The sequence below is a fragment of the Calliopsis andreniformis genome, chromosome 5, assembly GCF_051401765.1.
Source record: "Calliopsis andreniformis isolate RMS-2024a chromosome 5, iyCalAndr_principal, whole genome shotgun sequence".
NCBI lineage: Eukaryota > Metazoa > Arthropoda > Insecta > Hymenoptera > Andrenidae > Calliopsis > Calliopsis andreniformis.
This window is the reverse complement of record NC_135066.1, coordinates 16718735-16732410: the sequence shown is the minus strand read 5'-3', so window position 1 is coordinate 16732410 and position 13676 is coordinate 16718735. Positions and strand designations below refer to the sequence as shown.

The 13676-nt window shown below is 37.9% G+C and overlaps 1 protein-coding gene across 1 annotated transcript in view; it reads left to right on the top strand.

Moving 5' to 3' along the window:
* Nucleotides 1-401: 401 nt before the first annotated feature.
* LOC143178977 (cyclic nucleotide-gated channel alpha-3) overlaps nucleotides 402-13676 on the top strand; it is an 81054-nt gene continuing 67779 nt past the window's right edge. Inside the window, exons 1-6 of the mRNA XM_076377927.1 lie at nucleotides 402-701; nucleotides 2645-2883; nucleotides 5697-5911; nucleotides 6699-6954; nucleotides 7992-8246; nucleotides 8809-8939. Of these exons, the coding sequence (XP_076234042.1) occupies nucleotides 402-701; nucleotides 2645-2883; nucleotides 5697-5911; nucleotides 6699-6954; nucleotides 7992-8246; nucleotides 8809-8939 (1396 nt within the window). The remainder of the gene's footprint in view (nucleotides 702-2644; nucleotides 2884-5696; nucleotides 5912-6698; nucleotides 6955-7991; nucleotides 8247-8808; nucleotides 8940-13676) is intronic.

Genomic DNA, 13676 nt, shown 5'->3' with positions numbered 1-13676 from the left:
CGACCATTCGCTTCAAATTTCTAGCGTTTTATGTTTGCTAACACATTCGATATCAATGGTCCACCCACTGGTTTAGAGTATAACCCCTCTCGTTAAGGTGGGTCTACACTACATGTTATATAACTTTTTAGAAAACAAAGAAGAGACATATGCGTAACATCCCTCTTTTCAGAAAACAGAAAAGAAACATATGAGTAACATCTCTCTTGTCTGTTCTCTAAAAAGTTCACATGAGTTTGTTATATAACGAGTAGCGTAGAACCACCTTTAACCAAAGACCAACATTTAAGTCATTTCGACGCTTAGAGGACTCTTGATCGTTGAGGACTGTTTCGCCCTAAAATACACTGGTCTCGAATGTGGCAACAACAGTGGGAAAAAATGGAGGAGAAGAAAATAGAATGGTCCTTTTTGATGTTGCAGATGTGATCACATCGAGTGGTGGCGGGGGGAGGGATCGGTACACCGGGGGCTCCACTTCCGCTTTGAGCTGCGGGGGAGAAAAGCATCGCGAGGATAAGCAAGGAAGGGCTGGGGATGGCAAGTCAGGGGGAAGGAGGGACAAAGAAGAGGACACGAAAAGCGTAGACAACGTCTCCAGGAGCGCTTTGCCCTCCAGACAGAGCCTCTTGGAACTGGTCAGCAGCAGATGCATGAGTCGCGACACGCCCACGCATCATTACTATCATCAGCAGCAGCAGGTTCGTGTTATGGCTTCTATTCTTTGTTGTATCTTAAATTACGACGATGAATGAGGGAGGCAGTAAACAAAGTTGGGGGTTGGGAATTTTTTGGGGTAGTTTAGTATTACTTAATAATAAAAATTTAGGCGAATTAAAGTTTACTGATATGTGTCTGATTATATATTGAATGTCTCTATTTTAAAATTGTCGCGAAAATTAATTTCACAAAATGAGGACTTAGAGATCACTGCCTTCTCTAGTTCATTGATAAATATTTTAATTAAAACGCTGGCTCTCGAAATGGAGGCTGCACTTTAGAAGCATGAAAGGGCTGTGAAATAAAAATGATTTACGTCTGCCGTATTTAAAAGTGAGAATAGTTAGTGAAACATTTTGTGCATATAACAGTGAAGTAAATTAAAGTTACGAGAAGAATAAACTCAAGTATTGCAAACAGAAGAATTTTTACATTCTGTCTGAATCACAATTTATACTATTATCTCTTATTTCTTTTTACATTCTCGTTGTTCCCTTTTTGCGATGCTCGAGTTGCAATTTTATCGTTAATTTATAGTTAAAGAATATCGAAGTGAATAGTATATAATGCGCAGAGGGGATCAACAATTCAACATTCTGACAGAAATAAATCTCATTCGTTCCATTAAGAGGAAATACTGCAGATAAAAACAATAAAAGGAGAAAGCAATTCTTGATTCGCGGGAGGTAAAAACGGGTCACCGATTGTGCAAAAGAACGAATCTTCCTCCAGCCGGAAGAATAAAACGGGAGCTCTACTCTTAATCAAATAAATTATCCGTATCAACTTCCTGCAACGACCGCTTGGACCCTCTTGTACAAAAATCCATTCCACTCTAATCTATTATTCTTAACTTTACGCACGTAGGTGGACACTGTTCAATCACGTCTAATGGTCTCATTTTTTAAACAGCGCGAAAGAAAGCTCTACAAGTCCAAAATTAGCAATTTTCAAATCATTTCAAAGCTATATCTAAACCCTAGAGCCAAAGTGAATTGAGTCACGTGAAAAAAATAGTAGACTTAATATTAAAGGGTCCAGAAATGTAAAGTACGTAGAACTGCATATTGGGACCAAATATCTCACAGTGTTTTTTAGACTTGTACTGTTCTTCAACTCACCGATTCAGTTTTGACTAATTACAGTGGGAACTTATTTGCGGGAACTTAACCCCTTGCCATACTTTGACGAGGCTGATTCGTGCACTTTTTACAATATCTTCGCTGCGGATTACGCGGTAACGCGTGATGAGGATTTTCTGCAAGTATCCGATCACGCACCATCGCGTGAGGGACCTATGGTCGCTCAATGGAAGCTCTATGGCTGGCAGTTTGGGATAGTTACCCGTTTCAGATCGGCAGCGAAGGTGATAGCATTACAAAAGAAAATTGTAGGTGAAGGAGTTAAGTCTGAGTCTATTCTACTTTAGTATATTTCTAATAATTTTATTATTCTTTTCAAATAAACTTTAAACATAATAAAATACAAATCCATACTACAGAATGACAAGGATATTCGAACACGTACATAACTACGTGAAGCTAAAAATAAGGAGCACTAATACAATACATGAATGAAAGAAACTAAAATAATAATACTCTTTGGCACATAGAACACATAGCACAGACACAAGAAAAAAACACAAGGCATAACTTTCGTTCGCACAGCCATGAACAATACATTAATCCAGATGCATATATCGATCCATCTCTCACAGAATTCATATTTAAAGCCCCCAACAGTCTCCAAAACAGAAATCTATCACTCCCCCTATTTTGCCTCGAAACCACCGAATTAATCATAAATGCAGTAATTACACAAAACACTATACTAATCCCTCCCAAACAATGCCCAGAAATCACTGTTCCCATAAAATCACTAATCGCCTGACAAAAGCTCATAAACGTGCGTTGCCTCGGTGCAGGTGTACTCTGTGTCGCAGCGATACTTCAGCTCGTCCCGCGACTCGCTTCAGGGGGCTTACGTGAACCGTGGGGCGAGCGAGCTCGACATAAGCCGCAAGCCGAAGAGGAGGGACCACCTGAAAGGCAAATTCAAGTTACCATACACAGTGGCGCTGACGTCGTCGCGGGACGAGTCGCACCTGCACACGCCAGCCTCCGTCAATCATCTCAGCAATAGCAGCTGCAACGGCACCGAAACGTAAGTAGTCGGGGTATATCGATTGTCGGCCGTTCCGAGGACGGTGATCGAGCTCCGTGTCTGGCGGGCAGGACGCTCAGCTCGATCAACGTGGCCTGATAGAATTTGCGCCCGGGTGTACAATGGGGGGAAGAGCGATTTGCACACCTACTTGGTCGAAATTGAATTATACGCGGTTTGTTTGTCCGATGGATTGGTGTAGCTTGCGCCACCTGCGAGTAGGATATTTTCGTTGTTTCGATGCTGGTACTGCTTCGTTTCTTGGAACAGTTGATTTATCTAGGTTTAAATACAGGTCATACTTGAAGATTCCAAGGGAAGAACTCGATAAGTCCATTTTTTTCGATTTTTTACTATTGATGTCATTTGGTGGCTGAGATGGAGTATTTTAATTATCTAAAGCGACAGGGGAGAATTCCGAGATGTAAGCATTTTTTTAAAACGTGTAGGGGGATATAACTTGACAAGTTCGTGAGAAATAGGTGAATAATGTGATAAGTCGACGAGAAATTGGAATGTTTAAGGAGGAGTTTAAAGATTTACAAGATTTAAAACTGTTTTGCAGCCCAGTAGATATATCAAGTTTTTCTCCTGGGGTCTTTATTTATAGACGACTATTTCTGTTTTTTAATTTAAGAAGTTTTTTGGGAGGGTACAGCCTTTGTCAATACTCTGTTTAATCCTTCTGCTATCTAGAACTAAATATCTCGGTTCTACGAAATCGTAGATACAATGTTACCGATGAGATATTTTGCTACCATGATCATGCAGGTACAATACCAGGAACGAAATATCTCGTTACTGTGATGTCTGTACAATGCTATACAGGGTGTCCAAGCTAAAGCAAGCCACCTAAATATTTCCTCTGTTTTCAATAATGGAATAATGAAAGATCAATTTTTCATGTCGGATTATATTTTTTGATTTTTCAGATTTTCGTGTTATTAAAAACGAAGGAGATACTTACATGACCTACTTTTGCTTGGACACTCTGTGGACGAGATATCTCGTGTACTTTTAATATTGATCCGAAGTGTTTAATGAAAAAATTCTTTCAATGTTCGCTTTATCATGATAGCGAGATATCTCGACGGTGGCATTACACCTACGACATCGTAGAACCGAGATATCTCGTCCTCACAATCAGTACCTAAAGAGCGAGAAGTCGTAGGTTACCCTGAAATCTCACATAATTAGAACGCTTTTAATGAGACCCAATAAAAGCATCATCCCTGTCAGTTTCCTGCACATCTCATATTCTTACTAGGATTCTTCATGAACCTCTAAAAAATTTAATCTCACTAAAATTCTCAGAATTACACAGAACCCAATCCTGGAGCTGAGACTGCTCTGTCTTGAAACGAATACCCCTGAATTTTGGATCCCCCAGTAAGTGGCCATCCCCAAGCAAAGGGTACGCGATGAATTAACATTTTCCCCTAAGCATTCCCCTTAGAATATCATTGGTCCGATTAAACGAACCATGCGCGTTCTCGCTCGCATCGAAGCAATTCCAGCGGGCGAACGTCACGAGAAAGAGACAGAGACACAGCGGCCCAGTCATTTGAGTTATGCCGACCTGCAGTTACATCATGCAAGCGTTCAACTTCTAACTAGTTTGACGCAGCCAGATAAACAGAAACTTCTCTCGGTGTTTCGCAAGCGAGGCAACTTTGTTTTGCCCGCGTGTTATATCCATCCCCGTGTCTCGAGCACGAAACACGCGACGCTTGGGCACACAGAGATCTCTGCATGGTACACAATGGCGAAACAGCACGGTAAATCGTTGTAATTTTTCGTACACCCACGCTGACGCAACGTGTTTCGCGCGCGGTTGATACTTTACAGTGAATGCGTGCCTCGTCGGCCGACAGTGACCTGAAACTTTGAATATTTAGCAAGAAACAGTTCTCTGATTAAAATAGAAGATCGAGAGGACGCTTGTCGCGTGATATAATTATGAATGACCTTCTGAAATACTTAAAATGTATTTGTGCTTGGTAGTTCTTTTATTAAATCAGCGTTACAGGTGGGATGAAAGTAAAATTTTTATTTTCTTTTTCTATTTTTGGTCTGTGGAGTATTTAGAAATATTTCATGAAGTATAGTGTACTATAGTATAGATAGAGTGTACTTAGGATGGATCGTGTAATTAGGACTATTAATATCTTAGAAGCGGTTTCACGTAGGTGCAAAGAAATATTATGAGGCAGAATTAAATGGTCCAGGATGGAGTTGTTCATTACATAGATATATATGTATATTATTACACGTCAGTATAGAGTATGAGTTAATGAAAAAGTCCACTTGTACTTTAGAGATACACTGATGCACAAAAAAGGGTAAAATCAATACCAGCCTAATTAACTTTATCTGTCTTATAACATTCTCTTCTACTTTTCTCCTTTATAAAACGTCTATTCATTATATCCATAACTCTATAAAATCTTAGTTTAAAATCTCTGTAGATAATTCATTTCACCAATCTATTTTCCTCTTTCCTATTTTTTCCAAAATACCTATTGCAAGTACTGCATCCAGACTTCATAAAAAGTAAAAAGTAGAAATAGATGTATATTAATAAAATTAGTGATTTTCCTGTGAGTAAAGGATATACGTATAAATTTCAAAAGGAACAGTATGTCACACGTAACCCTCTCCCTTTCAAGAACCTTTAGTTTCAACTTCAACCTCGACTTTAAACGTTCTTCTTTTCCATCTCAATTTGTTATCCCTCAGCTCTGCCACAAGACACACCTCAGGCCCAAGCTTCTCTGTCATTTTTCCAGCTAACAGAATCGATTTGTCCGCAGGAGGTACACGGTGCAGCAGCAACAGCAGCAACGCGGTAGCAGGGGCTACCCTGCACAACCAGGAACAAAGGGTTTTCGCGCGCGTGGCCCTAATTGGTCCTTCATCTTCGATCCCGCGGGACGCCTCTGCTATTATTGGTCAATGGTGGTTTCCCTCGCCTTTCTGTACAACTTCTGGGTCATCATCTACAGGTTCGCCTTCCAAGAGATAAATGGTTAGTCCTTCCTTTATGCGACTCCATCTGTTATCTCAAGTAACGGAAAGTAATGGAAAATGATTCGAACCAGATAGCTTGATTCACTTTTTATCGTTACCATTTCGCAACGGGGTTATCATTTACTTCTAATGCGAAATATAAATTGTCTTCCATTATTCTGTAATGTGAGAGCGCTTTAAAGGGCACCGTCGCAGTGATTTTGAAATCTTGCCAGGCAATGACCTGAAAAGAATATTTACTCGGACATCCTCTTCTAAAGCAAATTTTCGAATTTTAGATGCAATATTTCTAGAGAAATGCAATGCGTATGAATGGATCAAGTTATTAGTGTTTTATGGAATAGGTATATACAATAACTATAGTAAGTTATAAACAGTCTAGTTCAGTCCAACTTTGTCACAGTCTGAAATCTAAATTTGTATCTTCTTGTGATTTCAGTAGTATTAGTCAATGAAAATTGAAACTATGAAATTTAACTCTTTACTTGTCACAATTCTCAGAAAGAATTCCTCCATATTTTTCACTAAAAATGAACAAGTTTACAGAATAAAAATTCATAAGAAATATAATCTAAAAAAGTACTGTTACACTTGAAACCAGTCTTACTAATAAGACACTTAAAAAAGCTATACCTCTACTGTGCTATCGAACAGAATTTTTACCTATCGTCAGCAATTACCACATAGATAAAAAGCAAATTCCCAATGGGTATCGTGACAAACAGAGTGTTTTCTTCGTATAACTTCGCTGAGAACAATCGAGGGGATGTTTTTCTGTTACACAGGCGAAACACGCTGGGTGTGGTTCTGCTTGGACTACTTCTCCGATTTTTTATACGTGTTGGACATAGTGTTTCACATACGAACGGGATACTTGGAGGACGGTGTGTTGCAAACAGACGCGACGAAACTGCGGAATCATTACACGAACAGTACCACCTTTTACATGGACATCCTGTGCCTGCTGCCCCTCGACTTTTTATACTTATCTATAGGATTCAACAGTATACTGCGAAGTTTTAGACTCGTAAAGATATATCGGTGAGTGGAACAGTATATTGCAGTATTTTTTAATTTTATACTGTACAGAGGGTGGTGCATAACATTTTTGTAAAGTTAAAATTTAAAAGTAATTTTCTTTGGAAAATTGGAGCATTTACTTGAACTGATTTGGTAATTCTAGTATCAATATCTACTAAAATATTACAATATACATACATGATTAATTTATTTGCTGAATATTTTGAATTTAAAATCGTATAATTACCTTAAAATTGGAATTTCATAAAGTAAAGCATTATTCCAGGTTCATTTCATTTTTCCGCGAAAGAACACCCCTTTTTCGATTGTAATACAAATTACGCTCCCACCCTCTGTTTGCATTTATTGTGCATCGAAAATCTCGATAACATTATTATTCCAAAAATAATTACCGACAATAATCGGGCATACCTCATCTCCGTATGTATGAGTGGTATAATTTTTAAATATCAATGCCCATAAGAATACCAATTACCCGCTAACCACACTGTTCGCATATATTCAGAATATAAAATTTATTTATTCAGTAAGATTACCAAATGAAACTAATTAAAAATACTACAGCATAATACAAACACCTAAACAAACACTTGAACAGTTGCCAGCAGCTGCATTTAGTAAATACAAAGTTTCTTACTGTTTACAAATTTCAAACTCATAAAACACAAAAACGAAGAGACAATCGAATTTCCAATTCTTCTTTTCCAATGAACACAAGACCAAGATATAACCATTAACGATGAAGAAGTAGAAAGTTTTGGTCGCTGTGGCGCCAAACAAAAGTTCGGGTGATAACAACGAGAAAAAAAGGGTCAGAGGAAAGAGGGATAGCACGGGAAGCAAACGAAACGCGGTCAGTCAGACGCGCGCATTCTTCGTCAACTATCCTTTGTCGGTGGGTCGAGTGAAAATTCCTCGTCGACCGCATGAACAAATTCTCCCGCGCAATATTTTAATAGGAATCTCGAAATTTATCGCGCCTCTATGACGATCGGCCTGGAATCTCATTCAATTTCCTTGGTCCCATTGTCACGCAGGTTCTGGGCGTTCATGGACAGGACCGAGCGACACACGAACTATCCGAATTTATTCCGCTCCACCTCCTTGATACATTATTTACTGGTGATCTTTCACTGGAACGGGTGCCTCTATCACATTATTTATAAGAACAACGGATTCGGCAGTAAGAACTGGGTGTTCAGCGACTCTGAGACTGCGGATGTCGTGAAACAATACTTGCAGAGCTACTACTGGTGCACGCTGGCGCTCACCACCATCGGTGATCTACCTAGGTAATCATTTTTACAGTACTTTGAGATTTAATTAAAATTATACTCCTTCGTAGGCTTTCCTTCTTCTTAGTTTTGCAAATTATACTTCTTCCTGTTCTTTAATTTAGATTTAGGAAGGCATTTAATTATTAAGGGTAGTATTATATTATCGCTGGTACCAACTAAAGTTTTTTGCTACGTTAACTGTTAAAATATTTTTCAATTAGAAAATTAAAAAATTTGAAAGTTTGGAAATTTGAAAATTTTATAATATGACAATTTTATAATCTGATAATTTAAAAATTTTTAAATTTGAACACTTGAACGTTTGAAAATTTGAACACTTGAAAGTTTGGAAATTTGAAAATTCGAAAATTTAAATACACGAAATAATCAATATAAAAGGTAAAATACAAGACTAAAATTTTTTATCACGTACACATCAAGATCAATAAGAAACCTTCTTTTCCCATCGTAGCAAGTGGAGTTACGAAGGGGTTAAGAATATCTATAACGATCTCAAAAAGAAATTGAAAAATTTGTCTGTCCACTTGGCTCGAAGTTCCCCTCCTTCTATTTGCAGACCGAGAAGCAAAGGGGAGTACTTGTTCGTGATAGCTCAGCTGCTGTTCGGTCTGCTGCTGTTCGCCACGGTGCTGGGACACGTGGCCAACATCGTTACCTCCGTCAGCGCAGCCAGAAAGGAATTTCAGGGTGAGTGAAAGCCAAATCCAATTATTTCGCGTGCAGCCGACTTCTTCTGTCGATCGGTCCGAGAGTCATTCCGCGACAGTCACTATCAGGGCAGCGATTGTTTCGCTTCGAAAGGGCATTCGATGCACGCTGTTGATTGCACGTTGCCGTCGAGGAAACCTACGTGTCGCGAATTTTCACGAGAGCGTTTCGGACACAATGCCTCCGAAAAGTGCGTCCTTACGGAAATTTCTATTGGGTCGTGCGAGGCCTGGAATTTTGAGGGATTAAGAGTCATGAAGGGTCGACGTGTGACGGAAATAAATCTTTCGAAAGTTACGCAAGGGGGCTGTTGAAATGGGAAGCCAGTCGTTTTAACCACTTCGATGCTGATTTCATTTGAAGCAATTTTCTTTGGGGATGCAATTTAATTTTGTTCTGGAGCTGCCATTACCATGGTCAAGTAAATAATTATTCATACGTTTTAATGTACAGTTTATGGATTTCCACAAAGCTATAAGAACTAGGATCAGTTAGTCTCATTAAATGTGTCTAAGGGGCTAGTATTTTAATTTATGAAGTTTCATTAAAATTTCTATAGTAATAACAGTGGTTCTCTAGATTTATAAAAGATATACTTTCGTGCTTCATATAAAACGATGTCTACGTAGACTTCTGTTGAAATTGAATGACTACTTTTTAAAAACAACTACGGTAAATGAAGAAACACACAGCATTCTATACGTAGAAATTTATCATTTTTATTTTTAAATATTTTACAAGCATACAGTGTTCGGAAACAAGAAAAGTAAATATTACAAAACACACAGAAAAATGTGTAACAAATAATATTATAGTAGGGACGTAGAGTCAGTTATAACATATTTATTTTCAAATAAAAACAGTTTACAATTTTCATAGTCAACACCCGTCAGAAAATTATTCAACTTTTAAACCACTCTGCGCAGATAGAAATTACAGAAAAATGATATATCCTTGTATTTTAACCATATATAAGCAATAGATAATAATAATAAGATCATGCACGTTATTTCCTGCTTATTTTGTAATATTCTTGCAATAATTTGACGAACTAACGCCAAAATGCGAGCTCATAGAGCGAAACGTCTCTTTGAAGAGGCAATTATATGTCGAAAACACTCGCGTCCTGTACTTGGACTTGATCGAAGTATCGATCTAGCGTCTGACGGCTCGAGAGAGAAAATATGACGAGGATGTTTGCTCAAGAACGAAGAACTTTCTTGAAGAAGAACGCTCTTATAGAGAACATTTCACTCGGGGAGATATTTCTTAAAAAGCAGAGTTACCTTTAAGATAGAGTTTCGTTGAGAAAGTGGATTCCTTTAACATTTTTTTAAGCAACAGTATTTCGCAAGCAAAGGGAAAACTTTTATGAAAAAGGAAATGTTCTTAAAAAGAGATTTTTGTTAAGGAGTAGAGTATTTCTCTAGAAGAGGGACTGCTAGTGAGCGAAAACTCTTAGAAAAAGATACGTGACACTAGGATACATGATACTTACAAAGTTTTCTGTTTTTTACACTTTTTTACCTTAGAAAACTTTGTAATTAAATTTTTTTCTCGAAAATTGGACAGGTAAAATTTTGAGAGATAAAATGGAAGTTGACTAAAAACACGAAGGGGTCAAAGTAATCTATAACAAACGAGGAAAATAATTTCTTTCTTACATCGTCCTTTCACTAATTTCATTCCAGAAAGTAAGCAGAAAGAAAAAAATGATTAGAAAATCAATATTAAACAAAATATGGCCACACCTGACCCTAAACTCAGGACCAAAACAGCTACCTTTTTCACTTCCACCTTTTCCACATCTCGGTACACAGTTCCATCCTTCAGACTACCCTCTACACTAAACAAAACTCCACCTTTCCTTGTATCTAGTCCACAAATCGACAAAGTTCCATCAAAATCAACAAGGAAAGCCCCAGGATAGATTCCCTGTCAAGAGTTTTCCTCAACAGGAAGATAGGTTCCCATAGCCGCCTACAGTTAATTACCGTAGCTTTATTACAGTTTGAACGATATATAGGATCGATGGGTAGAATAAACGACGCGAACGAAACAGCCCCTGTCTGTCACTCTCTCGCTCTTCAGGGTTCACTCGTGTTCCTTGAACTGTTCGCCAGGAAATATCTTTCTCGCTGCGCCTCCAGTTAATCGACATTCCACTTACGCTCCGCGAAAAGCGATTGTCCTCGGTCTTCCCAACCGAGGATTCCTGACGTTGTCGCGACATTGCGTTCGATCCGCGTGTAACGAGGGTTCAACGCGACCACGTCGCTGGAACGCGAACTTGTCGAAAGGGTTGCAAGTGGGGATGGAGAGGCGAACGGTTGACGATGTTACAAAGCCGCGAAAAGCTTTGCCGCGCTATATTCGACGCGAGTTGGAATTTCAAAATTCTGGTTCGCAACCGAGCACCGAACCTTCGCTGCACTGCTAAAAGGGCGTCGAAATTTTGACGCTGGATCGGAACGAAGGTCCAGGAGGGAGAGAAAAGGCTAAGGGGGGAGGAGAATTTGTGAAAAGAGGCATGAGATATATTTAGACAATTTTAATTATTAAAATTAATACTATTTAAAATTTAAATAGTCACAATATGGTTACTAGAAATTCTGGAGGGAGGAAAGGGGTGAGAGGAAGAAGAATTTTTGAAGAGTTATGTGACATATTTGGACAATTTTAATTATTAAAATTAATATTATTTAAAATTTAAATAGTCACGATATGGTTATTAGAAATTCTGGAGGGATGAAAGGGGTGAGAGGCAGAAGAATTTGTGATAAAAGTCATGAGATATATTTGGACAATGTTAATTATGAAAATTAATATTATTTAACATTTAAATATTTCACGATATGGTCACTCGATATTCTGGGAGAGAGGAAAGGGGTGAGAGGAAGAAGAATTTATGATAAAAGTCATGAGATATATTTGGACAATGTTAATTATGAAAATTAATATTACTTAACATTGAAATATTTCACGATATGGTCACTCGAAATTCTGGGAGAGAGGAAAGGGGTGAGAGGAAGAAGAATTTTTGAAGAGTCATGTGACATATTTGGACAATTTTAATTATTAAAATTAATATTATTAATTTAATTTAAATAGTCACGATATGGTTATTAGAAATTCTGGAGGGATGAAAGGGGTGAGAGGCAGAAGAATTTGTGATAAAAGTCATGAGATATATTTGGACAATTTTAAAATTCTGGTAGGAAGAAAAGAATGAGAGAGAGGAGAATTTTTGAAAGGCATAAGATGTATTCGGGAAATTCCAATTATGAAAATTAATATTACTTAAAGATGAAACACTCACGGTATAGTTACCAGAAACGAGTAAATCTCAGAACATTGAATTAAAATTACACGTTTAATACCTATAGGTACATCCCTCACTTTTTAACGAATTGCAATAGACGAAATTGAAGTACCCACGTATCGTAACTAACGCTAAACTAAATCTTAAAAGTATTAGTTAAAGAGGGTAGGTTCAGTGGAATCCTGATTTTTCGAATTTTAAAATCCTTAAACCTTACCCAAGTTCAAATATATACCACTAATCACGGACGCTCGTTCCTACGAGCAATAAAAAGTTAATGAAGTCCCCATAATTTCCCAAAACCCTACCCTACAGTTAAGAACCCTATAAAAGGGCAACGATTATAGTAGCTTCGTCGAATAGCCTTTGGTCTCTCCTCCATGTTTCACAGAGAACAGAAGGAACAGTAACGATAATAACCGTTTAAAGGGATCAGAGGACTTATTGAAAATAAAATCGCGAACGTCGAGCGTTACAAACGGATTTAGACGGGGGGTTACGAAATGAAATTTTATATCCCATCAGCGTCACCTCGCTGAGATGTAGTCCAATTCCCCGAAGGAAATTGTAAGGACGGGAAGACCGCCATTACAGGATCGCCACGGACCGTTTCACGTTTCTTCGGATTCCGCGGGATTACATTTACAATATTAACCTCTTCGCGGGCCGTGGGGCTCGCTGTAAATACGGCCAGCGGTTCTCGTTGAATCCGAAATAACTTTCGTAACGGGCGCGGCGGCAGGCGGGAAATGAAACCGGTTGGATCGTGGGCTATAAATAAGACAAATTAAAAATTGCAGCATTAATGAAATCGCTTTAATGAATATGAATTTTACCACCGTTCGCGACGATAGCTTTGCTCAACGAACGGGGAAACCTACGAGTAACGTTCCTCTGCTGCATTCTGCTAGCTCGGCGCGAAGGATCTGTCGTTTTCTACTGTAAATAAAATGGAGAAGATTCTGCTCTGGGCGGGTCTTGTTTGATGCTTATGTACGTACAAATAATTGGCTTCTTTTTATTGACTGCTTTTTCTGTTGCGGATTTTTTACTTTGCTGTATGGTTAAGGTAGAAATTACTTGTAATTAACAGCTTCTCTCTTTCAAACAACAATATTGATACAGATGTGCTCAGTTATAGGATGTTTTTTCGATCTGTGAATACTTGGATGTTTGAAATTTTTAATATTTATATTATTATAAATTGAATATTTAAATATTTGAAATTTTAGATATTTGAATATTTGAAATTTTGGATATTTAAATACCTGAAATTTCAGGTATTTGAATATTTGAAAATTTGAATATGTGAAAATTTGAATATTTGAAAATTTGAAAATTTGAATACGTGAAAATTTGAATATTTAAATATTTGGAATTTTGAATGTTTAAAA